This window comes from Hibiscus syriacus, unplaced genomic scaffold (genome assembly GCF_006381635.1).
Source record: "Hibiscus syriacus cultivar Baekdansim isolate YM2019G1 unplaced genomic scaffold, ASM638163v2 tig00002840_pilon, whole genome shotgun sequence".
In the NCBI taxonomy this organism is placed as follows: Eukaryota; Viridiplantae; Streptophyta; class Magnoliopsida; order Malvales; family Malvaceae; genus Hibiscus; species Hibiscus syriacus.
The window spans coordinates 11044967-11072575 of NW_024061947.1; the positions used below are offsets into that span (position 1 = coordinate 11044967).

The 27609-nt window shown below is 34.0% G+C and overlaps 3 protein-coding genes across 5 annotated transcripts; all 3 read right to left on the reverse strand.

Moving 5' to 3' along the window:
* Positions 1 to 816: 816 nt before the first annotated feature.
* LOC120157826 (farnesyl pyrophosphate synthase-like) lies at positions 817 to 3937 on the reverse strand. Of its 2 annotated transcripts, XM_039168836.1 has the most exons (12): positions 3520 to 3937; positions 3070 to 3094; positions 2868 to 2983; positions 2677 to 2763; positions 2378 to 2494; positions 2192 to 2280; positions 2042 to 2093; positions 1708 to 1803; positions 1509 to 1553; positions 1329 to 1418; positions 1172 to 1243; positions 817 to 1089 (listed from the first exon to the last, which is right to left on the reverse strand). In XM_039168836.1, exons 1-12 carry the CDS (start codon positions 3844 to 3846, stop codon positions 961 to 963), a joined length of 1245 nt encoding a protein of 414 aa, XP_039024767.1. In that variant the 5' UTR covers positions 3847 to 3937; the 3' UTR covers positions 817 to 960. The 2 variants fall into 2 exon arrangements, with proteins under 2 accessions (XP_039024767.1, XP_039024773.1); XM_039168842.1 differs by lacking the exon at positions 3070 to 3094 and having other exon boundaries at positions 823 to 1089; positions 3520 to 3642.
* Positions 3938 to 6522: 2585 nt separating this feature from the next.
* LOC120157855 (E3 ubiquitin-protein ligase At1g63170-like) lies at positions 6523 to 8246 on the reverse strand. 2 transcript variants are annotated; one of them, XM_039168860.1, is made up of 3 exons: positions 7264 to 8246; positions 6753 to 7143; positions 6523 to 6671 (listed from the first exon to the last, which is right to left on the reverse strand). In XM_039168860.1, exons 1-3 carry the CDS (start codon positions 7746 to 7748, stop codon positions 6525 to 6527), a joined length of 1023 nt encoding a protein of 340 aa, XP_039024791.1. In that variant the 5' UTR covers positions 7749 to 8246; the 3' UTR covers positions 6523 to 6524. The 2 variants fall into 2 exon arrangements, with proteins under 2 accessions (XP_039024791.1, XP_039024795.1); XM_039168864.1 differs by having other exon boundaries at positions 6753 to 7134; positions 7264 to 8245.
* Positions 8247 to 13959: 5713 nt separating this feature from the next.
* LOC120157843 lies at positions 13960 to 16303 on the reverse strand. The gene is made up of 2 exons (XM_039168851.1): positions 14282 to 16303; positions 13960 to 14193 (listed from the first exon to the last, which is right to left on the reverse strand). The coding sequence occupies exons 1-2, from the start codon at positions 16145 to 16147 to the stop codon at positions 14098 to 14100; spliced, it is 1962 nt and encodes a 653-aa protein (XP_039024782.1). The 5' UTR covers positions 16148 to 16303; the 3' UTR covers positions 13960 to 14097.
* Positions 16304 to 27609: the final 11306 nt, after the last annotated feature.

Below are 27609 nucleotides of genomic sequence, written 5' to 3' on the forward strand. Positions count from 1 at the left end.
TTTGCAGCTTAGGGCTAAGGCTGCTTCGAATGGGTATTTGTCTTTGAGAACGGTGGCTATGATGTGACAGGAGGTTCGGTGTAGGAAGGAAAAGGTTCCCTGGGAGAGGTTGATTTGGCATTCGAGGCACATCCCAAAAAATGCTCTCATTTCGTGGATGGTGATTTTGGACAGGTTGCCTACTAGGAGTAGGCTTATTTCTTTTGGTTTGACTGCGGATGGGGTGTGTGGTCTTTGTATGAAGGAGAATGAGAATCGGGACCACTTGTTCTTTAAGTGTGAGGTCTCTCGACTTGTTTGGAGTAGTGTTTCGGCTTGCTGTGGGGAAAACAAGATTGTTCTAGGGTGGAGTGATGAGCTTAGTTGGGCTTGTCGCAGGCTTAAAGGAAAATCTTTGAAGGCTTGGGTTTTGAAACTGGCTTGGAGCTGTTGCATTGATGTGATTTGGAAGGCAAGGAATTACAAGGTTTTTCGAGGGAATCTGTGTACTGTTGTTGGTATGGTTGACCAGGTGAAAGAGATGATGAAGTTCAAATTGTGGGGTAAGAGAATGTATAGTGGGGATACTTTTTATAGGGATTCTTGTATAGCTTGGGGGTGAGTGAGCCTCTGCTGGTTGGTTGTTAGGTTCAAGTATTGGTTGTAGCTTTGTTTGGGCATATAAATGCATTTATTCATCTAAAAAAAACAATAAGTAACCGAGCTCGAATATATCAAGTCGAATTTGAGCTTATATTTTGATATCGAGAGAGATGAATGCTTGATGTTTGTAATCTTTAATAGACGCAAATTATATTTTATTCGTTGTTTAACTTCACTCTACAAATCCATCAGAGAATGATTCATCATGTCACAGGGTCACTATCTACTTGGACCTTTACTTATTCCACCCCCACAATACTAATACTAAATAGATTAGAACCGCATAGTCTGCTAGGTCTATTCTTCTTTGCGTTTTTCTCATTTTTGCCTCTTGTATATCTTTGCCAGAAATGATTCCAGCACAGCTTGTACCGCTTTGCTCGGATGACCCTTTATTTGTTTCGTCATCTTCTCGTAAATCTTGCTCTCGTACTCCGCAAACGCACCCTGCAAGTAGAGTACCATGTATCTATCATCCAAACGAATATCGCATGAATGCAGAGCATAAGCAGATCGGACCAGGACAAACCTGAATATCAAGGGTTTGATAGAGCTCTTTCACTTTGGCAACACATGCTGGATCAGTTTTTCCATATTTCTCCTGGAAATCAAACACGTTTATGTAAAGCAACTCCAAACTATTGCGTAATGCGTAAATACATATATATATATATATTCCTGCTTACATATAACAACTTCTTTTGCTCCTCATTAGCACGTTCCAGAGCTTTTACAACCAACCAAGAGCACTTGAAGTCTTCGATATCAGTTCCGACCTAATAGGGTAGAAAAAAACAGTAAACAACTCAAACCAATTGCATTACCAGACACAGACTGCATATTATTAGCAGTGCCCCGATTCTCACCTTGCCAATCACCTCAGGATCACCAAAACAATCTAGAAAATCATCCTACAAAATGAAAAGTTCTTTAGGCGAACACCAAAGAAGAAAAGATGTTTGATTATCTAATGGATGGCAGAGATACTTCCCCAACAAAAGAAATTTATTTTAGAAAGCTCCGTTTAGAACGAACAGGAAAACAAATCTGGAAATTAGTGGTCACCTGTACTTGAAAATAGGTCCCCATTTCAACAAGGACATTCTTCACATCAGAATGATTGTCAAGATTCTCCCCTGCCATAAGCAATGCACATGCAACCTGGTTTTCGTGGAGAAAAAAGAAGCAATGAGATGTCAAAGAAGATTAAACATGTCGTGATACAAAACTGTACAGTTTAGTTAGTAACAGTTATAACTTGTCCAAGAATATGGTAGCATTGTTTGATACAATGAAATGGCAATATGTATGAAGTTAAATGCCTAAAAAATGAATGACCAAGATGCATGCTAGAAGCAAATTATGGGGAAAATGACTTATAACATAGAAAGTTACTCACTGGAAGGTAAAATGAGTAGTAAGCCGTCTTGTACTGAACGATCCTGCGGTGGCTGCATGAAATATACCATTTGATGTGTTAAAAAGTGTTGAAAATAGTACTATTTGCACTGAAGTTCATTAAATGCAACAAATTCGAATACTCTCTTACATTGGCAATGAGTATTTTGAGAGATCTTTCTCTCCTTGAAGTGTTGTAATTAAGTCTATCATTTGCCCTGAGGCCGTTTGAAATTCCACCTATATAAAAAATAGTTCAGATACATCAGTAGAACCTGATTATATCGAAAGTGAGTGGACATCGGTTGTCTGCAGCCGGTGCAAACAACAAAATTACCTCGTTGAATAAATCTAGCAAATCAACATAATAAGGTTTTCCTCTAAAGTGCTTCTTGAGAATTCTGAAGATTTGGTTGCGTAGAATCAACCCATCGTTCACAGCAGTCAATCCAACCTACCATGAAACTTTCAGAAGTTAATTTCCACATGATTGACAAAGCTAACTACCGGCTATATCAAGTGTCTAACTCCATTGAGAGGCTCAACCGGTTTGCAAACCGATGTATCCCTCAAAATTACGAAAGAACTAACATTATTTTGTTGTAACATTAGGAGGAACACATTATTACATCATACCTGAGGAAGCCTGAACCAACACGGTTGACCTCTGCGTGTATGAGAGCCATCCATGATATCATCAAGAACAAGAAAATATGCTTGAAGCTGTTCAATGTTAGAAAGGAAAAGTTGATTCCAGTACACAACAAAAGCAACACAACTGTTGCAGCTATCGATGAAAATGATGATTATGCATCCTTAAAACACACCCATTCAATGCACCAACCAAGGGCACATGCAAGAAACAATTCATCATCACACAGCTCTTTCCCATCTTTCAACAACCTGTAGCTATCGATGACGGACAAGCCTCGGTTCAGCTTTCCTGCCAGCAACAGAATCAGTGAACATCCTTATAAAAAACACCATTCACTTATCGATTATCATTTCGAACATTAACCGAATCCATACCTCCAGGTACATTGTAATCTAGCATCTGCAGCAAAGGAGAAACAGACTATCATGATTCACACTTATTGATAACAAACTACCAACAAATAAAGGAGAGGGATGACATGAAGTCATGGAACAGAAACTATACAAAGCTTAAAAGATAAAACTAATTAATGGGGGATTGATACAGTCGCTGAACCAGGATAAATTCTTAAGAATCAGCTAAAAACACTTGTCTTTTTCATTTTGTGTTCACCTAAAAATCTCAACTTTCCAGGACTACCACACACACAGAGAGAATTAATGCGGCAAAAAAAGAACTTTGGTACCTAATATTTGAAACCAAGAGCATCCAAACAAAAAAACCCACAAAGGGTACAGCTTTAGATTTAAGAACAGGAGAAGCTCAACGCAAAACAATTGACATCAAACAAAGAAAAAGGGATAGAGGGAGAGAGAGGGAATTACACGCTCTACCCATTGACGAGAATCATCGGTAAACTCAAAAGCCGGGTCATCAAGAAGCTCTGATTTGAGTGCAGAGTAGACCTCCAAAAACTTGGGTTTTGTGTCACTCATGGCTGTGCCGATCAAGAAGCAGGAACTAAACTGAAGTGAAAGATACGATGGTGACGGAGATGGTGACGGAGATGGTGATGGTGGTATATATATAAAGGAGGAGGCAGAGAACAATTTGGACAATACAAGTGCAGTTTGTGCGGGTAGAAAAACTGGCAGCGGCTGCGCTTTCTTGGTAAGTATTTGGCCTCTCAATCCGCACCGTACCATTCTCATTTCTTGCCAAGCCAACAAATTTGGTGCATAGATTTTGCCGCAATTGTGGACCCAATTTTTTCTTTTTTATTTGATTCAGTTTCCCCAAACGCTGCTTGATTTTCTGGTCCAACCCAAAACTTTTCTGCACTCCAAATCTGAATTTAGATTAATCTCAACAATTAGTCAGCAGATATTTGGTATCGTTTAAAGTTTGCGTCTTGGAATGAGTTTAAATACGTAAGGTATTTGAAGGTTAAAATTCATTATTCCGTGTAGAAAAGTTTGGTTTTTTATATAAAAAAATCACCCTAAAAAATTATCTGTCAGTCACCAATTAAAAAATAATATTCGATCTAACACGAGAGAATAAGACGCATCCGATGAAATATGCCTTAGAGCTAAGGCGCGATCGGTTAAATACACTAATTGAATACTGATACTTTTGGAAGGTACATTTCCTTAGACGCGCCTTACAGGGATTTTCTAATATCCTTGGAAGGCGTATCCCCTAGGGTGTGTCTTCCCACCTTTCTGCCCCGAATTCCCGCCTTTATTTTCCGCCTATATCCCCCAATGAGCTACCTATATAAATCTCTTCTCCATCTCACATAAATCACATTAAAATTTCTATTCTTCCTATCTATTTCTTATATAAATTAAGGTATAAGTATTTTTATAAAAATTTTCATTTATCAAAATTTTTATTATTTTAGTAATTAATTATTTTATTTAAAAATTTTGTATTATTTTATTATTATTTTTTTTATTTAAACATTTGAAAGTTTAATTGTAAGTTTATTTTAGTTAATATTTATTAACTGCAGTTAAAAAATGGAAGGCGCGATGTTGCGATAAGATGTTGATCATATTTCGACTAATTTTTTCGATACGGTAAGAGTACGAAATATATTTTTTAAAATTTATGAATATTATGAAATCAAGTATATATTAATTAAATTATTAGAATTTATTTAAATAGTTTTAAAATGTTAGTTAAAATATTAATGGTTATAATTTATTTATTAGGAAACTGATCGTATATTAGAAGTTTTTATTCGCAACAAGAAGATGAAAATACCAAGACGTATTTGGCGTTATTTATCTATGGTTGGATTTGGTTACCTAGCGGAAATTGAAGGAGATTGTAAACTTGAACCCGCCCTTATTTATGCACTAATAGAGAGATGGTGGTCAGAGACGCACACGTTCCATCTATTATGTGGGGAATGTATCATTACGCTGGAGAATGTTTCAATGCAATTGAGGCTCCCGGTCGATGGAACAACCATTTTTAGTATGTCAAATGATGATTTGGGTGGTTTATGTAGGGAGTATATTGAAAGTTGCCCGACTAGTTTCAACGGTGGCCGAATAAAATTAGGGTGTATATCAATATGAACATATAACAACCAATTTGGTTGAGGCAATCAATTCAACTTTAAAGGGCCCCCATTATTTACCAGTAACTGCTTTGGTTAAAACGACATTTTCGTTTGGCAATCAATTTGGTTGGATGCAAAACGGTCATGTTTATCACCCACGATTAGTAGCAAATATGCAGTAAAAGGTTGCAGCATCAAAAATGTCTGTAATAATCTTTTTTCGCACTCAAGAATTATTTCGGGTCACAGAAATGTCATGACCTCTGCAAGGGATTGAATTTAACTCTTTCAGAGTTAATCTACGAGATAGATGTTGCGACTGCGGGTTTTTTCAAGCTTTGAAGTATTCATGCATCATGTCATAACAACTTGCTCATTTTCTCGTCAAGACTATAAGCGTTATGTGGATCTCGTATACCAACTTTCACAAGTATTCATGATATATGAATATGAGTTTCCCCCATAGGTAATGAAAAAGATCCAAATGATGTTCAAACTTGGCTTCCAATTATACCATATCCAGACTTATTAAAGGAGCCATGTCGTCCAAAATCCACTCAAATTCATTGTGATATGGATATTCGAGAGACGTCAAGACAAAATTTAAAACGTGGCCATTGCAAAAACCCCAACCTCAATAGGAAAAATTATTCATATCTTTCATCATCACGTAACCGTTGATCACCGCTTATGTAATCATATTTTCTAATATTTCAACTTATGTTATTTCATTTTCTTTTTATTTCAATTAATGTGATTTCAACTTTTTTATTTTACAAGATGACCCTTTCGTATATCTATAAATTTTTTCAAACTAAATGTTTAACGTTTATTTCTTACAATCTAACATTAAATCAACTTTAATCCTACCCTACTTTAAAAACACAAATATTCTAACATACAATCAATTTTAATCCTAAACTTCTTTTAAAACCCTAAACTATTCAAATATGAAACCCTAAATCACAAAAAAAAACTCCTAAAGTCGCTTAAACGTAAAACCCTAAACCTAAAACCGTTGGACATTGGAAGCGCGTTATCTACGACGCGCCATTTAAGGGAGGTGCATTCCCTGGGATGTGTCATTCATGGAAGGTGCGTTTCATGCGAAGCATCTTCCCTCTCCTCAGCTAAGGTGCGTCTCTTGCTGTGCGCCTCCTTCTCTTTCCTGAAAAAAAAATGTTAGATCGGAAAATAGTTAAGTAGTGTGTACAAAACAATATACACTCACTCAAACATCCTTTGTGATTATACGGATAAAATAAATCACACCATAGTGAATGAAGTATGGAGAACAAATAATTCGAAATAATTCTATCTCTCCAGTTCTTGTTTGCAAAGTGGACAGCAAGATATAATTCTGAGCCATTGATCCACACACTTAAGGTGAAACATGTGTGAACATGGCAACTGTCTCACTTCTTCTTTGTCTTTGTACTTTGCTAGGCAAATACAGCATCCCTGTCAACATGACAATATGAACACCGTTAGCCTCCTATATATGTGTGAAAATTTTCAACGATGGGAATCGATGTGACTTACCGGATCTTCTTTTGCATTTCTCGGGGTGAAGTCCGGAGCATGATCTAGATCCGAGTTGGTGTTGATTGCTTTGTATTTCCAACTAGGCAGGCTGGAGATCTGATCATCGGATGCCCCTCGATCAGTGGAACCCATATTCATGTTGTAACCTAGGACGCTGCTGATGAGTGGCACACAACAACATAGGAGTAGGAACAGCAGGAATGGGAAAGAGTAGCACAGAGCATTCCAAGCTAGCATTGAGATGCAGAGCACGTGAAGGTTCGGAGATCGGTGGAAGGAACCGAATCGAGAATCGAACACCCATACGGTCCCCATCACGAACCATATCGCGAAGAACAGCTCTAGCGATGTCCGGAACTTGTTCATCAAATGTGAGCACCTAAACATACTACATCTCATTTAGTTTGGGGTTTTTGCATATATGTTCCAGGTTCCAACACTAACATGATATGGAATAACGACACATGAACAACAACAGCAAGATTGAATCAAATGATAAGGAGCTTACGTCGATTCTTCACTCGTCCTCTGCTGCTCGATGTCGGAAGGGCCCGTGATGTGCAGTTGACGGTAGCGACCGTATAGAAGTAACAAACTAAGGGCACAACCGATGTCATAACAAACAATCCACATCCTCATAGGCACAACAGGCCTCTCCTTCTTGGAAATGACCAAAGTGAATGTGGTGATGGTAATCTGAATCACCAAAGCCAAGAACTCCAGCATCATCCAAGTACCGGAATTGAAAGGATTGGACCCGAGGTCGGACCTCGATCCGTTTTGGTAGTGAAAAACTCTTCTAAAGAACGTAAACCACCTCGCTCTAGACATCCGTATCGCAGCCCTTATCAAGAACGAAGACGACGCAGCAGGATGAGACCTGTTCAGTGAACCCGCCGCAGCCGTCCTATCTTCTCCTCCGGGGGAATTCGACGAGACCGCGGCGCTCGAATCACACAACGAATCGGGTTGGAACGAGTAACGAGTATTCATGATTCCAAAACAAACTCCAAAAACTAAATGAATTCAGCCACTCTAATAGCACCAATACCTCCTCACCTCAACACAATTCTCATGAAACCGATGAATCACAAATATTATACAGGGGAAAACGACATCAGCAAGACTTTCATGAGCAAACAACAATCATATGAAGCGGTTGAGAAACAAAATGCCAGAAGCATGCGCAGCGGCTCAAAACCAATAAAGAAGAACACAAAAACAAGGGCTTAAACCCAGAAAAAGAGGAAAGCCATGGTGTTTGAATGAAGAAAAAGGAAAGTAGATATAGGAAGGGAGTGAAGAGCAGAGAGGAAGGTGATGGGTTGGAGATGGTGACCAAGAATCAACTGAAAAAAACCTTTGCTCTGATTCCAAGTGAAAAGAATAAAGAGGGAAACTTGGAGAAAAGCTAACCCTCAGCCTAACTTCCTTCAGGTTCTTGTGTCTGTAGTAAGCAAAGCTGAGACGACAACATCAACAACTGCAAATCTTCTTCCCTTCCTTTTTTTCTAAAATGTTTGGATTTAATCAATCAAGATATAATATTAATTAAGGACAAATGATATGGGATAATATATATATATATATAGTTTGAATTATGGCGAGTGCCGTGGTGTTGGGCAGTTGGCCACCAAATCCAACCGAGTTGTTCCATTTCCATGACCCATATTACAATCATAGTAAGATTTTGTTAAAGAGAAAACATCACTCCATAAGCCCTTAATTTTTTTCTCTTTTAGTTGGTTTTAACTAATTATTTAGAAATGGAAAACCCCACTAATATTTTTTTTCTTAATTTGGTTTTTGAGACAACAGAATCAGTTTCACGCATGAAATTTACATTAAGTCTTGGATGATCATCACAATTGTATTTTCTTTTAGGCTTAACTGAAATATTACTCCTAAATCAACTTGGAACCAACAAAAGTTTGGGTGCCAAATTGAAAAATAAGTTATAACTTAATGGTATTTTGTTAATTAAGTCTCCTTTAAAAATATATCAATATTTGATAAGTTGTATGTTTTTTTTAATAACTATCGATATTCTTTTCATTGACCGATTAATTTTGATCAAATATTGCAGAGATTCTCAATTTATCTTTCTCAAAAAAAATACAACTTTAATTTTATTTTAGGCTTAATTCAAAAATAAGTGTCCAAACTATACACAAAGTTAACTTTTGGTGCCTTTCTCCGTTATATTTTTAGGTGTCTACCATTAAAAAACCGTTAAGTAACACGTGTCACGTTTATATTTTTTAAAAATAAAATGTTATTTAAAATATTTAAAAAAAATTAAACTTGACACGTAATGGTAGGCACCTAAATATGTAAAAGAGAAAACGTTAGACGCCTATTTATAATAAAAATTCTTTAGAAACCAAAAATTAACTTCGAGTATAATTTGTACGCTTATTTTTATATTAAAGCTTTATTTTAGTTTTATTTTCAACCCAATCTCATTTCTAGATATTTTTTGGTTCGCATCAAATTCATGTAATTCAAAGTGATGTAACCATGAACTTGTGACTAAAGCTTAAAAAACCCTAGGTTGATCGTGTAAGATAAACTCGTTGGCAAATTATGAATGGGAAATTGGATTAGGGCAAGCAAAGGTGCCTTGTTTGATCTTCCAACTGAGAGGCGACAATGTATACATAATATAAACTATGTTTATAATAATAATAATAATAATAATAATAATAATAATAATAATGGCTGTCCCTTTTTCCCATATGTATGGGGTAAGGGGGAGGTAAGATAGTAGGCTACCCCCAACACCAAGTTGAGAGCAGCTTTCGTAAGAGTCCTCCGAATTTTGAAATGCCCTCCGTGGGACTCGATCCCACGACCTCAAGATTAAGAACCTTGTGCTCTACCAACTGAGCTGGATGGTCATTTCACAATAATAATAATAATAATAATAATAATAATAATAATAATAATAATAATAATAATAATAATAATAATAATAATAACGTGTAATGTGATTGAAACATGAATTCATGGAAGGGAACCCCACTGATGAGGCCATGGCCGAAATAGACGAACGACTTTGACCACCGGTAGATTATATGTTTAGTAGTTAAATTACTACTTTTGTTACATTTTGGTACCGAAGTTTTATTTTTTAAAACCATACATAACATTTAGTTTATGTTTTATTTTGGTATCTTCGCGATTAAAATTTTAACAGTGATGCTGATGTGTCACCTAAGGTAATGTCATGTCATTGTTGAAATAAAAAAAATATCATGTTAGTGGTTATGTTAATTTTTTAACGACGAGATACCAAAATGGAACATAAATTAAATATTAGGTATGATTTTTGAAAAAAATAAAGTTTGAGTATCAAAATAGAATAAAAATAATAGTTTAAATACGAAATATATAATTTAGCCTTATTTTGATCAGTGTTTAATCTTATTGTTATTTATTTTTCCTTCAAGTCAATATCAAGCTTGGAACTGGAAGTTAAACTTGTTGCATCTTCCAAACGCCCAAATCTGAGTAGGTAAATGTTTGCTATTCATACGTTTTCTTTTTAGTTTATCAACATAATATTAAATAATCAACTTTTTTTTTTTTGAATTAATTAGTGATATTTGATATATTGATCAACTAATTCATGTCGGGTTTTACAAAAGTCTATCACGGGACGACCCTCCAAATCCGGTTTGCTCCATACGTAAATGCCAATATTCAAATCCCTAACCTTACTTTAGAAATTTAATGTCTCATCACACTAATAAAGGGATTTTTCAAGTTTAGTTTGGTTAAACCAAGGTGAGAATATTAATCCCCATCCCTCAAGCTTCATTTTAAACTCCATATCTCAAGTTTTGAGCTTAGAAACCAAAAATAGTTTTTTTTGGGAGGTTAAGAGAATTTATGGGTTCTAGTTTGCTTTTGATAGATTCAAGTTCTAGGAAGTGTTATTGTCTCTAATCCAACCACCTAGTTAAGTTAGTAATTTTTTCCTTACCTTTGATTAATGAAAGAAATGGGAGAAAGCTCAAGGACAATAGGAAAAGAGAAACTATTCCTTGGGTGATTCGAGGACTTTTAGTAGCCAAGAAATCAAGGTAACATATTCACAACTCTTTCATATCAAATGTGGGTCATTAGAAATGCATTGTAGCTTAAGAGTTGGGTTTGAAGCATGTTGAGTAGTGTTCATGGTAGATTATATATTTCAGTGTTATAACATGTTTTAAAGCTTTATTTATGACCCTTAGTATCAAATAAAACACTTAAACACTAATTGAGGACCTCAATGGGACCTTTTGGATAGAAATATGAGATTTGCGTGCTAAAATAGGGCACTTTGTAGCGATGATATCGATATTGTAAGAACAATATCGATATTGTTCATCTTTCAGGCAAGAACTAGACATTTTTAAAGAGGTGGTATTGATACTCGTTCATAGAGTATTGATATTCCCCATAGAGGTATTGATACTAGGGTATTTTTCAAAACATTGAACCTAAAATTGGTATCGATATTAGGCAAGTATCGATACCCCAGCACTAGAGTATTGATACTCAGCCTAGAGTATCGATACAACATTACCTAAATAACCTATACCAGTCTAGGGGTATCAATACCAGCAGGTGGGTATCGATACCAAAGGTTTAGTAACGATACTAAAATGTTAGTATCAGCACTCATGAACATTTTTTGATAAATAATCCAAGGATTAAAGGATTAGTTTCGAGGTACCACATCTACTATGTTTAACAGTAAATAAGACTCCAAGTGATATCATAAGTTATGTTAGAATAATATAAACAACAATCGTTAGGACTAAATAAAACTAGCCTTGTTTGAACACTCGAGAAACGATCAGGACACCTGTGTCACTTTAGTAAATGATACTAGTATCGAGCAATAGAATCAGTCCTGATATCTTTCGGTAGTGCGCGAGGCACTTTAAACTCAGTAACTAGGGTCGAGGCCTGACACTCACTAGTGGTGGGTTAGTCAACGGTGTTGTATCCGATGTAGAGATTCTGGGCCTCATCCTCGGTAGACTAAAGGGCTGTGTGAGCTCCAAGATACAGAACCCTAATTGACACCATTATGTCTACCATAGAGTAGAAAGTACAATGTACGAGTATACTCATTCTTGCATTTTACCAGTTAGCATGAGCATTTAATGAACAATTTTAGTATGGCGTAGTTGTTAGTATGACACTGAGCTAGTTAGATCAGTATTTGGAATTTATTTCCTTACGCAGGTTAGTGGGAGGAGCATTTTGAGCAACCGAGATCCAGATCGAGTTGTGTGCAGAGTACGTCTCGAGGTTATTCCTTTGGAGGGCATGTATATTTGTAGACCCTTTTTGTATAATCGAGTTGTAACATATTTTAAACAATGTTCTGTATATTTTAATTTGTCTAAATTGGGAGCTCTTGATGTAAACTATTTTATATAATTGTGGTTGCTTTATTTATCAGGAGTATTTTCAAGCAACCATTTTAATTAAAAAATCAAAGAAAATTTTTGGTTAGCCACTCTGGTGGTTCTGTGTAGCTCTGTGTGACATTCTAATTGGTCGACTGTGTGTCGTACTAATTTAGGGTGTTACATACACTATGTAAAACTAATAAGTTTTACTCTAATTTATAATCATTAGGTTTAAATAAATAAACGACTGAGATTTGATTAAAATTTATAACTCATAAACAAATATTTCTTTAACTCACAGTAAAATAATATATTTTTTTATCTAAACCCTAAATCTCTAACCCAAATCATAAAACTCCAAATTCCTAAAATTTTAAATCCTAAATATAAAACCTAAAATCCTAAACTCTAACTGTAAATATTTATCTACGAATTGTAAATTTTAATTAAATCTAAGTCATTTATTTAAATCTAATGGTTATAAATTAGTATATAATTTATTAGTTTTACATAGCGTAAGTGGATCATATATATCCTAAAACACAGGTAAGATTTTGAATCAGATGGAATCTTCCAAAACTTAGATAAGATAGGATGACATCTGAAAGAATATAATACTCGAATTTGATTAAGTAGACTAGGGGTGAGCAAAACTCGACTTAACTTGAAAAATCGATTTTTTTTTCAATTTCAAGTTTTTCGATTCAAGTTATTCAAGTTGAGTTATTCGAGTCAACTCGAATTATAAATTAAGTTTTCGAGTTTGAGTCGAATTGAAATTTTGAATTTTCGAATTATATATATATAAACAGGTCAGATTTTGAATCAGATGGAATCTTCCTAAAATTAGATCATATAGGATGACATCTGAAAGAATATAATACTCGAATTTGATTAAGTAGACTAGGGGTGAGTAAAACCCGACTCGACTTGAAAAATTGATTTTTTTTCAATTTCGAGTTATTTGAATTGAGTTATTCGAGTCAACTCGAATTATAAATACGATTTTCGAACTCAAATCGAGTTGAAATTTTGAATTTTCAAGTTACTCAAAAAACCAAAATATGACCAACTATTTTGTCCCTAATTTAATTATTTCTTCAATTCCTCATTCATTTTAAGTATATTTTTAACCAAATTTAAACTACATGCTCCTAAACTATAGTACAATACATGTGTACTTTCAATTCCTCTTTTTGATAATAAATCTTTTATTTTTCAATTTAGTTTGTCCTTCAATTTTTCATAATCTACTTATTTCTTCAATTCGTCATTTATTTTAATTCTATTTTTTTACCAAATTTAAGCCATATACTCCTAAATCATGGTAGAATATATGTGTACTTTTAATTCCTCTTTTTGATAACAAATTTTTTATTTTTTAATTTAATCCTTCAATTTTTCATAATCTCATTATTCCTTTAATTTGTGATTTATTTTAAGTCATTTTTTCACTAAATTTGAACCACGTGCTCATATACCACAATAGAATACCTATGTAACTTCAATTGTTATTTTTTTTACTAAAGATGTAGTCTCTTTTATTTAGTCCCTTAACTTTGCATTTTACTTAATTTGATATTTTGACTACACTTGTTTGCAAATTATTTATTCTCATCAATTCCTTGACTCATTTATACTCTCGTCAATATTTTATCCTCAAAATATTTTCTTTAAAATATAATATTATGAATATATTCTATAATTTTAGATTGTATTTGATATATTAAATAATATTTTAATATGAAAGAATATAATATATATATTATGGTTAGATAAAGTAAAAAAAATTGGAATAAATCATTGTCATAATACTATAAATAATTATAAAAAAAATTGGAAAAGTCATTGTCATATACATCATTAAGCTCTGTTTACAATGGAAGCAAACCTGTGGAAGGAGATGGCGTTCTTCACTTCTTCCTCTTCTAGTCCTTTTTCTTCGATTCTCCAAGAACGAATTCGGCGTACAGATCTTTCAAGGCGATCACAACCGTCGTGATCAACGGTCCCATAATCGCTCCCTGTCGAAGGAAGGAGGCATCCATTTCAAGGTTCAGACATTACTTGCATTAGAAGCTGTTTACAGGCAATGGATTGTTAGAAAGTTACCTCGACTGCAGAAGAGAACAATGTCATCCCTCCGATGATGCTAAGCCCAGTAAGATATGCGCTGTAGCCGGGTATACTCTCTTGAATATCGGTGGCACCGTAATCCATAAGTAGAATGTGAACGATGGAGAAGGCGATCGCTAGTATGTAGCGACTTTCCAGCAGTAGCTCTACAGCTGCTGGGATCGTTGCGAACCAAGGCGGAAAGATAGGCAACAAGGGGCTGAAGAAAGCCAGCACTGTCGACATGTACACGAAATGGATGTTGCATAGTCTAAATAGAAGCCATGTGAGACATCCTTGAAAAAACGCAATCTCGGCTGTCGCCAAAAGCACACCGGAAATTGCATCATCGAGAACTTCGACGCATCTGATTCTAGCTGATTTCGATATTGGAATCATAGACATTACTTGCTCTGTTACACCACCGGATTCTGATGTGATAAGGTAATATAGTACCCAAAAGAACACCATCAACTGAGACACAAAGTTGAAGACCTCAGCAGCACCATAGATGATGGAATTGCCGATGGTGAACATGATCTTCGTGCCTCCGCCTAAAACCGACGCACTGCTAGCTAACACCCGTTGCGATACATCGACCCCTTTAACCGCGAACCCTTTAGCCTTCTCCACCAAATCCTCCCGAGTGATAATCAATTCCCTGAAAATCGCATCAACTTCGGTGTAAATCAGTCCCCATTCACGATCTCTAACCCTCTTCTTCAAACTCAAAAGCTTCTCCGTATAAGGAGACGGGGCAATCAAGGTCGTCGACTGCATCGATGGACTAGCGGTCGAAGTTATAACGAAATGCTTAATTCCGGTGACGAACTCGGTCAAATTATACTGCATTGCCAAACTATCCATCTGCTCAGAAACAGTTTGATAGAACCGTGTAGTGTACTTATCCACCATTCCGGGGACATCATTCTCTTCCATCCATTGCTTAACACCCATCCTCTCAGCATAGTTACTCTCTTCCACATGAGCCTTCACCGAAATCACGGCATCTTTCCCCTCTACACCGATCTTATACGAGAAAAACATCGGTCCGGCAATAAACCCCGAGATCATACTGATTATAAGTCCGATAGCAACGATGGTATCCAACCTTTTCAATATCCCACGGGTGAAATAAGCACTAATTGCACTTCTCCTGAAACTGCTACTCCTAAACGACGAAACAGCAGACATTGTGTAATCTATGTTCTTAGTACTAATCAAAAAACCAAACAAAATTATCCCCAATGAACCAACGCCGCCAATTTTTTCATAGGCAATCACAAACACGGCAAAAGCAACTAACCACCTAACTAACATTGGGAATCCACTTCTAGTTCGCCTAGAAAGATTGGATTTTGGTCTTTTAAGAAACATCCTCAAACAAACATCCTTAATATCAACGAGTGTACCTATAAAAGCTTTGAAGACTGCAACAGGGACAGCAAGAACAGTTTCAGTGAGTCCGAGTCTCAACGGTTCGCTCCAAAATCTGACAAGGGTCTCTTGTATGCCTCTCAATGGAATCGAACACAAGATTGCCCACTGGATTGGCCTGAGATACTCTTGCAAGAGCTTGCAAATCGCATACAGAATGAATATGGTGAAGGCGAGGCCGGCATGAGCCATGGCTATGTAAAGAGCCAACCGTACCTGGGTATCACCGGAGAAGCTGCTCCTGTGATCTGGGTCGCTGGGGTTTTGCCCCTGGGGTGGCGCGTGGGATTGATTTGGGGGCGCGTCCTCGTGGCCTGGTGCCGGGGAAGGCTTCCTTGTAGATGCAGATCGGAACATGTCTTGCCATGGAAGTGTCGTGGAGCTTGTTTTTTGTTTTGGTTCACTTGAATATGGAACCAACTCCATTTTCAAGAGCAGTTCTCTTTGCAGAAGAGAGAAAGATGAAAAGGAAAATTGTTTTTGGAAAGATAGAGAGAGAGAGACTACAAACCAATCAAGAACCGACACTGAAGCAACAGATAGATGGAGATTGGCTGGCACCGCTTTAATGGTGTCAGTGACTTTTGGACTACGATGGGTCGTTCTGCGGTGCGGCGTCTAAAAAACGGTTAATATACGGCGTGACCGGTTAAACAAGTGACCGGTTAAAATTTAGACCGGTTATGTTATATTATTTAACCGGAAATATTATAAAGTACAATAACATACTAGGTAGCGCTTATATAATGTAATAGGTAGCGCTTATATTTACCTATTTTATAAGTAAACCGGTATATTTATACCGATAGCATTGCAAATTTACCTATTACATTATATTATATTGAAAGTGTCCATACTTTTTATAAAAAGGATCGATACTTTAACAGTGTTTCATGTTTTCCACCTACAATATTGATTTAATAATTTCATTTGCACAAAAAATTATTTGATTGTTTTGATATTTTATAAAATATTATTTAGAATTTTTAATTTAATAATAATATATACCGTAACGTAAAAAATAAATCATTAGACGCCTATAATTACTAAATTAATATCTTAAAACTCACTCAAAAGATAACCTTAAATTAATGTTTTCCACAGTGAAAAAAGTATGGACACTTTATAAAAAGGATAGACACTTACAATATAACCACTACCTATTGCTTGGCATCATATGAGATTTGGATTTTGATTTCCTTTTGCTTGGCACCATATGAGCTTTGGATTTTGATGAGCATCGGAAGTATTTCAGACTTATGATTTGGGTGGTACTCAACTTATGATTTTAGTTGCTATTTGTTACATTTCTTGTATACCACCCAGATCATACGCCCGAAACGTTTCTGACGCTTTAAAGTTGACCAAAAATAAAATGGTCGGGATTTCCCTCGCGTTTATACGTTGGAAAAAAAACAATGGAAATTAGGAATAATCAATGATAACATGCATATTGGCTTGGGCTAATATTTATAGTGGAGCCGAAATATATATTGAAATTCAAACTCAAATTGAAATTTAAATTCAAACTCCAATTACATATGAAATGAATTTGAAATGCAGTGTTAAATTGAACATGAAAATTGCATAATTGATTCATACTGTTCAAGTAACATGCTTTATGAACCATCAAGCTAAAAGACAATATTGATTGAGTTCAAAGCTGAGTTGTGAGTTGATGGAGTTGTCACACTTGTCACATGGTTGGAATAAAGTACTCACATGCGAGATAGATACCTATTACATTATATAAACGATACATATTACATTATATAAGGGCTACCTATTACATCATATGTTTACCTATTATATTGAAAGTGTCCATACTTTTTATAAAAAGGATCGATACTTTTTTTAAAACTTATGTAATTTATGTTTCAATTTTTTTAACAGTGTTTCATGTTTTCCACCTACAATATTGATTTAATAATTTCATTTGCACAAAAAATTATTTGATTGTTTTTATATTTTATAAAATATTATTTAGAATTTTTAATTTAATAATAATATATACCGTAACGTAAAAAATAAATCATTAGACGCCTATAATTACTAAATTAATATCTTAAAACTCACTCAAAAGATAACCTTAAATTAATGTTTTCCACAGTGAAAAAAGTATGGACACTTTTATAAAAAGGATAGACACTTTACAATATAACCACTACCTATTACATTATATAAACGATACCTATTACATTATATAAGGGCTACCTATTACATCATATGTTTACCTATTTTATTGAAAGTGTCCATACTTTTTATAAAAAGGATCGATACTTTTTTTAAAACTTATGTAATTTATGTTTCAATTTTTTAACAGTGTTTCATGTTTTCCACCTACAATATTGATTTAATAATTTCATTTGCACAAAAAATTATTTGATTGTTTTATATTTTATAAAATATTATTTAGAATTTTAATTTAATAATAATATATACCGTAACGTAAAAAATAAATCATTAGACGCCTATAATTACTAAATTAATATCTTAAAACTCACTCAAAAGATAACCTTAAATTAATGTTTTCCACAGTGAAAAAAGTATGGACACTTTTATAAAAAGGATAGACACTTTACAATATAACCACTACCTATTACATTATATAAACGATACCTATTACATTATATAAGGGCTACCTATTACATCATATGTTTACCTATTTATTGAAAGTGTCCATACTTTTTATAAAAAGGATCGATACTTTTTTTAAAACTTATGTAATTTATGTTTCAATTTTTTAACAGTGTACTGCGAATTTAAATGATAATATACTTGTAGTTATTGTACATACCTAAATATGTACTGCGAATTAATGTTGTACCCACCCTTTAACTACAGAAACATGTTCAAAATGAACCTTCGTTTACATATCCATCAACTCCTGGAGCACTGAACTTGCACAACGGTGAGGGGCATAACAAACTAACATGTCCTCAAGTCAAGCTTAGTTTGAGTACAAGCACACAGCCTACATCAACTGATTTTTTCGAAGACGGAATGGAATGACAACGATCTCCATATAATATATCGTAAGTATCAACATCACTCCTATTGTATGTACATATAAATATTTTGAATGAAGGAAGAAAAACCGCGTTACTTCAAATTACCGACACTTTTTTAAATGGTATGGACATAAAGTACCGACACAATATTATAAAGTGTCGATATAGGTTGTAGACCTATTCGCTCATAAAACCGGTATATTTATACCGGTTATATTACAAAATTATCTATTACATTATAATTATGGGTTCCGATGTATAAAATGTCGACACTTTTTTAAATCGTATCGACACATTTTTCTTCCAATATGGACATAAAGTACCGACACAATATTAAAAAGTGTCGATATAGGTTGTAGACCTATTCGCGCATAAGACCGGTATATTTATACCGGTTATATTACAAAATTATCTATTACATTATAATTATGGGTTCCAATGTGTAAAATGTCGATACTTTTTTAAATTGTATCGACACATTTTTCTTCCAATATGGACATAAAGTACCGACACAATATTAAAAAGTGTCGATATAGGTTGTAGACCTATTCGCGCATAAGACCGGTATATTTATACCGGTTATATTACAAAATTATCTATTTTATTATATGTTGAAAGTGTCCATACTTTTTATAAAAAGGATCGATACTTTTTTTAAAGATATGTAATTTATGTTTCAATATTTTTTAAGTATGTTTCATGTTTTCCACCTACAATATTAATTTAATAATTTCATTTGCACAAAAAATTAGTTGATTGTGTTGATATTTTATAAAATAATATTAAGAATTTTTAATTTAACAATAATATATACCGTAACGTAAAAAATTAATCATTAGACGCCTATAATTACTAAATTAATATCTTAAAACTCACTCAAAAGATAACCTTAAATTAATGTTTTCCACAGTGAAAAAAGTATAGACACTTTTATAAAAAGGATAGATACTTTACATATATTAAAAAAGTATAGACACTCAAATGTATATGTACACATAGAAGCAAATATGGAATAATTAATGAAAATATACATACAATATAATCACACCAAAATTTAAATACACAAGAATGTTCAAATAATGTACCGACAAACAAAATTAATCCGATGAAAAAGGGTTGTTTCTAACGAAGTCCGGAACATTAGAGGCCTTCAACAAATTTTCCAAATACTCTCGTATGTTTCCGCCTTTTTCTGAGGACATACATAAATAATTTCAATTATCAAACTAATGAGGTGCAATTTTACTAACAATAAATTAAATTCGCATAAGCATGAATAAATTTGTGTCATACCTAGAGCTTTGTCGTTCGAATGGGAAGCAGCGTCAAAGGTATGTGGACATATGTAATTGTATTTCTATATAAACACATAAGTTGTTAAAATAATCAATGTCTGAACACCTGTTCAACTGATCAGAAACATATTGCATAAATGCAACCTACCGGATTATAAATCATTTTTTCCGCTGAATCATCGACCAAAAGTGTATTTAGCTCGTTAAAATCTGGACACGCGTTCCAAACATCATTGAGATCTTTACAGTAGGTAACAGAATCGTATGTTTTGCATTTTTTTTGATCCTGTTCACAAACAGTCGAACATAAATATGTAGGAATCATAGACAAGGAAAAGTCAGCAAACTGTAATGACATTCATCTTACCCACGAATAGAAAATGCTCGGAAAATACAGGTAGTTTCTCAAGTACACGGTCGACGTTATGCCTGAGATTGTAATCAAGTTTGAATGTTAACATTCAAATGTATATTAACGATTTTGACTACAGTAATTCAATTGCCTCAAACATGTTCTAACCTCATCTTGAAGACCAAAGGGCAACAACAAAATTGTCGACACAAAATTGCATAAATTCAAATAATCCTCTTCTGAGGACAACATCTACAACATGAAGAAAATGAGATTAAAGTTCTACGCTTATATGTTAAAATAATGGATACAAAAGAATAGAATTAAAACCTGCCGGCAGTCTTGGGATGTAGGCAAGGACACCATTGAGATAATTGATTCAATCAATCTCGAATGGATATATTCAGCCCAATTGAATTCACCCTTCAAGCCTTCATCGCAAATGAGCTTCATATATTCCTTGTTCGTTGACGTATCACCGTTGGACAAAGAATATACCGACAAGGTACAATAGAACTCGGGCCTTCAGCTCATCCCCCAAGTAATATCCACTTTTGATATCCTCTTCAACTTCAGTATATGTCACCTTATGATTCAAACCATATTTGGAGGCAAGTGCTTTCCAGTTCTTACTCCTACAGACTTCTATAACACTTTTGCCTTTGTTTTGTACCCCCAATACGGCTGCAGCAGTCGATACCCCCAGAGGGAATGAATAATCACCATACTTAGCCATACATTGACTGACGTCAAATTGTGCCATCAAGGATCGACACAATTCCCTCCGAATAGGTCGATCCCTTACTCCGATCAACGATCCAAAACCTATTTCTCCCAGCACATTCAACTGACCCTTCTCCTTAAGGTGTTTAATTAATAAATTCACCCTTTTAATGCTGCATCTTGTCGACACTTCCTACATTTTTTAACAATATATAATGTTATAGTTCTTATATTTTGTATCAACGTATTTACAAGTTTAATGAATACCTTATTTCATGTGCTTTCCTCCGTTCTTTGTATTCTTACTATCATTCCTTGACTGTGTGATGTAAGGTTCCTTTTCAGCATCACTCATTGAATTCCATTTGGACCTCACATCTTTTTTCACCTAATATTAAACATAAACGTTTCTTAATCAATACATTAACACTAAATACTAATACTACTCAATGTCAATTTCATTTACATACCGAACCGCTCTGTGTGCCATCTCCCTTCATCCTTTTGCATTCGGCCATACTGTTAACATTTAAAATTTGTAATCAATTTAAAGCTTATCGATACTTTAATCCAATTACCATTTCAACAATAATAACAAAAAGACATTGATACTTACTAGAAGTACATATATCCACCCTTTGGTTGCTTTCGAGTCTCGGCCTCAATTTCAAAGTCATCTGCTCCACCAACAATTTTCCAACCCATTGACTCCATTTTTCCTTCATATATCAGTTTACGCAAATCAAATTATTTTGTACATACACTTTTCAATATACAAATATAGATAACTACTCTTGTGGTAAAACGGTTTTCTTCAAAAGAATTTGAATGGCCACACCAAAATGTGTCGGCACATTTATACAACCTATAATATCATTTTCTACCTATAATATTTAATAAAAGTATCGACATTTATATTTTTCCTTGAATATCTATTTCTACCTGCAATCGGTCCCAAATGCTTCCTTACTCCAAAACCCCAAACAACACATAAAAAACCCTATCGCGATTACTGTAATAATAAAAAATTAGGGTTTCGACAACATACTTTTCGATTCGACTGCAGCAACAAACAAACAAACTTCGCTTTAGAAACGCCTTCTGAAATGCAGCAACAATTACTCTTCGATTTCAAAAACTCGTCCGTTCTATCTATTTTCAGAGGATATTTAGCTTATATTTTCATCGGATATGTTATTATATTAATCGATACAAATACAAAAGTGTCGATACTTTATGTCAGGTGTCGATACTTTCGAAAGGATAATTACCTATTTCTTTGAAAGTGTCGATAATTTATTACACGTACTTACGAAAGTATCGACACTTTCAATATATCCGGTATCATTTTACCGTTTTTATCATTTTGATACCGGTTTTATCATATTTTTACCTGTTATATCGTTGTGGATCGATATTTTTTTTTAAAGTATCGACACATTATAGGCGCTATAACTGCTTCTCTTTTAAATTCACAAAGTGTCGATCCTTATATAACGTATCGACACTTTTAAATTTACCGGTTTTATCATTTTGTTACCGGTTTTATCATATTTTTACCTGGTATATCGTTTTGGATCGATATATTTTTTAAAAGTATCGACACTTTTAGGATTTAAAACTGCTTTAAAGTTATGTAATTTATGTTTCAATTTATTTAATAGTGTTTCATGTTTTCCACCTACAATATTAATTAATAATTTAATTTACACAAAATTTTTTGATTGTTTTGATATTTTATAAATATTATTTAGCATTTAAATTTAACAATATTAACCAAATATAATAATAATATGTTTTCAATAGTGAAATAAGTATGGACACTTTTATAAAAATGATATATACTTTTTTGAAAGTTATGTAATTTATGTTTCAAATTTTTTAATAGTGTTTCATGTTTTCCACCTACAATATTAATTTAATAATTTCATTTACACAAAAAATTATTTGATTGTTTTGATATTTTATAAAATATTATTTAGATTTTAAATTTAACAATATTAACTAAAGATAATAATAAATATATTTTCACAGTGAAATAAGTATGGACACTTTTATAAAAAGGATAGATAATTTACAATATAACAAGTAAAAATATGACAAAACCAGATTCATTATGACAAAACCGGTAAAATTTACTTGATATGTTAAACGTATGGACACTTTTATAAAAAGGATAGATACTTACCGATAACCAAAGTTTACCGGTTACCAAATTTTTTAATAGTTTTTCATATTTTCTACCTAAAACATTATTAGTTGTCAACATAATAGGTACCGCTAAACCGAATTTATTAAATACATTTTAATGTATCCAGTAATGCTGTATATTAGCCGTATATTAACCCGCCTTTCCTGAGACATCCCCGACTACGATGTATTAGAGTTCCAGGGAGGATTTGAAGGGCTTTATGGGAATATAAATACATATATGTGTGTGTATATATATTTATATATATACCCAAACTGCAATTCATATAGGATATATAAGCGAGTTTCATTAACTGTATTTGCAGTTATTTTGCATGTGCCTGTCCAGCTCTAACAAAAGTCTAATTTCCATTTTTATAGCTCTTGATAGAGGATTAAGAAAGGTTGAATATCTTATTTCAGAAGTTGCATATTTGAGTAAGAAGAGTGGGCGATTAATCCCTTAATAAATAAATATTATTAATTCTTGGGAAATTTCTGGGTCAATATTCAACACGGGATTATGTTCATATTTGTAAGCAAAGATCCAAGTAATTGTATTACAAAATTAAGCATATTGTTCAAGAAAAAACGTGAAATATTTTAATATTGAAGGAATCAAGCTGCAAATTATTCGGATCATAGAGCAATAATGGAGCTGGTGGAGCCATCAATGCCTTTTCCGGTTTGTACTTAAATCAATCTTTTTGTTGGTTACAATAGCCATAAAAAAATAGGAAAATTTTATAACGTTTGACGAATAATTATGAGTATTATTAACGACTAGTATTATATTGATCGTCTAATTGTTATCCATTTTCATTTTGATTAATTTTTTTGAAATTTTGTAAGTTAGGTCACTCAACTATTTAAATGCATTCAATTAAGTTACTTGTCGTTAAGTTTAGCAGGTCTGCTTTTGTCTTGCACTCTTGCTAAATAATAATTGTCTATGCTCCCGTTTCCTCACAATTTAGCTAATGTTGCAGTGTTGGTTTCTACCAAATGGCTAAAACCGCTGTCACGCCGACCATTGTTCATAAAGGTTTTGGCCGGCTCTCGGGAAACACTCCCTTCAAATTCTCTCATTTAATCTGGTTTTCTCAGCTAGTAATCATGAAATCCATGGTGTTGCAGGTTTTGGCTCGAGCACTTGTCTTGGCAGGTGTAGCGGTAGCCACCATAACGGATTTAGAATGCAATTATTTCAGTGCATGAATTGCCGTCGCATGGATAATCCCAAGTGCTGTAAACAAAATCCTCTGGTCTAGTTTACAACAACAAGCCAACTGGACAGCCCTCGCGTAAGTCATCCTTTTTTCTCCTGTCATCATGACCGAGATAAAAAAGAATCATGTAGGGTTGTATTGAGAAAAAACAAGTTCCCAGATGCAGGCTAATGTGGAAGACAACTCCGGTCAGGGTATTCAAATGCAGGCTAACGTGCAAGACAACAGCGGTTCTCATATCGGCTCTTCTCGGTTTTCTCTTGCAATGGCCTAATTTGAAGTCTGAAAGCAACATGAGAGATTGTACATACTAATATAGCCAATAGCCATAGGTCTTGAAAGTAACATTTGCGAGAGGCTTGCCAGGATACAAGTATCCGATGATCAATTAGGTAATTACGTTCAGACCCAGTTGCTGCACATCGATGTAAGACCATGGTTAGAGAATTCGTGATAAAATCAATGTAGGAATCCTGCCATTTGTTTCGAGAATGAATCGTACCATGTTTGTAGTGGCTTGAATGATCCCAATAGGGTAAGGTAAAAGACAGTGCAATTCCACAGGCTAGCAAAACTCCCCACCAAGGGAGTTGCAGCTATTTGCCGAAACCTTCACAGGCTAAGATCGAAAGCGCCGTAACCGCAATCAAGATAACATAAAACCACTATTCAGGTACTGCTTCATAATTCTTCTTCATTAGCCTTATGTGTATATCAGTAAAATTATCCTATTTTGAGCAAATATATATACAGCTTTACTTGCTATTTCAAGCTACTATTTTTCCTTCTTTCGACTTATTAGCAGTTTATACAATACAAAAATCACATGACTTCAGAATGAAACACAAGGCCAAAGATGTACAAAATTATTTAAAAAAAAGTTAATTCTCCATACATCATTACATGAATACAAAGATTGTAACTCGGTATTTCTATGAGTGTGTATAGACTAAAAATCTTAATTTATAAATGGTACTTCTGTTTTTATTTTGTTAATATCAGTTGTTTACATCAATTATGATTCCATATTAGTATATATTACAAATATAAATGCACATAGAATTGATTATTACAGGGATTCTTCGTAACTCCAAAATCGAAATTAATGACACTCTATGTCTAATTTTAAGGGAATCAATCAATCTATTTACTTGCATTCACTCTTTCAAATAGTTATTATTTTTTTCATTTACACTTTCAAATAGTTACTATTTTTTGCATTCACACCCTGGGATGGACGCATGATTTTATGTTAGGGGAACTTGAATTTTAAAAATTTCAGGGACAAAAACAAATTTTCATAGAAAAAATTTAAAATATATAGTAATTTTAAAATTTCAGGTGACAATTAGCCCCTAGCCCGTCTCGATCCATCCCTGTTCACACTTTCAAGCATCTCTCAATTTCTTTGCTTTGCTTACTATTTTGGTGCCAACCTAAAAAATCTTATCTTAGTAATACACGTAATGCTAATAATGGGAAAGCCAATCAATAATTTTCTTACCATATTCAAAATGCATATAGGAATTTAACAATGTAATATTAATTTTTCTAGAAATCATTGAATATACATTAATATATGAAAATATAAACTTATTAATTATTGAAATATCATTATATTGACCAAGAATTTGAATTTTAATATTGTGGATGATAATTGATTAATAAATAAAGTACAATAAAATGTAATTGGAAAATGAATATTTGTACCTTCAAAGTATAATTTTATACATAATCCGTAATCTAAATGGTGTTCATTAATGTTTTTTAAAAAATAAATTTACTTACCCTTATATTTAGAACCTACATAATCAAAACAAGGCCTTCTTGATGAAGGTGGGTTTTTAATTGATATCCAATCCAGAGAAACTTTGGGTTCGTACTATTCATGGAAAGTATAAATGGGATAGTCTTGTTCCTATTTCATTAAATCATGCTAATGGTTCCCGTTTGTGGAAAGGACTAAGATACATTTGGAGTGAGTTGTATGATAACATAGCTTGGAACATACGAGATGGGAGAGATACGGACTTTTGGTATGATCATTGGCTTGATGCTGAAAATCATCTTGTATTTTCTTATAAAGGAGCAGGTTCACCAAGGCCCACCTTGGTTTTTGATATGGTTATCCCTTCAGGTTCGTGGAATCGGGGTAAGATTTCTTCATTGCTCCCTGAACATGTACTCCAAAGAATTGTTGTTGTCCAACCACCTCAAGATTACTTGGGTCCTGATACACTCGGGTGGAGATGAGAGTATAATAGGAATTTCACGACAAGGTCAGCTTATAATGCTATCACATGCCTTGACAATAGTAATGAACATTCTCTATGGAATTTGATTTGGAAGCTAGGAGTCCCACAGAGAATCCATGTTTTTCTTTGGATATTATTCTATGATCGACTTCATACTAATGTAGAACGATCTCATCGGCACTTTTCTAGCCTAGTGGATTGTCAGATTTATGGGGCTGTTATGGAGGATGCTGATCATATTCTGCGTCATTGCAATATGGCTAGGAATATGTGGGTAAGGGTTATCCAAACTTAGAAGCTTAATAAGTTCTTGATTCTTCCTTACAAGATTTAGATTGAACGTAACTTAAGGGTTGCTGAAGTGTATGCACAAATGAATGATGATTGGGATATACGCTTCTCGGTTTATTGTTGGGTCCTTTGGAAACGAATATGTAGTATTCTCTTTGATCCTAGTTATGTTGAAAGAGATGAGTTCATTTCTCGTTGCGACCGTTTTGTTGATGATGATGTGAATGCTAATGTTAGCACCACAAATCCTAGTTCTTCAATGTTTAGATGTATCATGTCTTGGACTCAACCTCCCACTGGTTGGATTAAGGGAAACTCGGATAAGGTTGTTAGAACGTGAGACAATATGGCGGCTACAGGAGGCAACTCTGAGGAAGAATGGATTTTTGGTTTCACGTGTAGTCTAGGACGTTGTTTGATTCTTACAGTTGAGCTGTGGGGTGTTCATGATGTAACATCCTCAATATCGTGTTAGTGGCTAAATTATAAGATTTCAAAATTTAGAGATTTAATTAGAATAATTGAATGGTTTAAAGACTTAT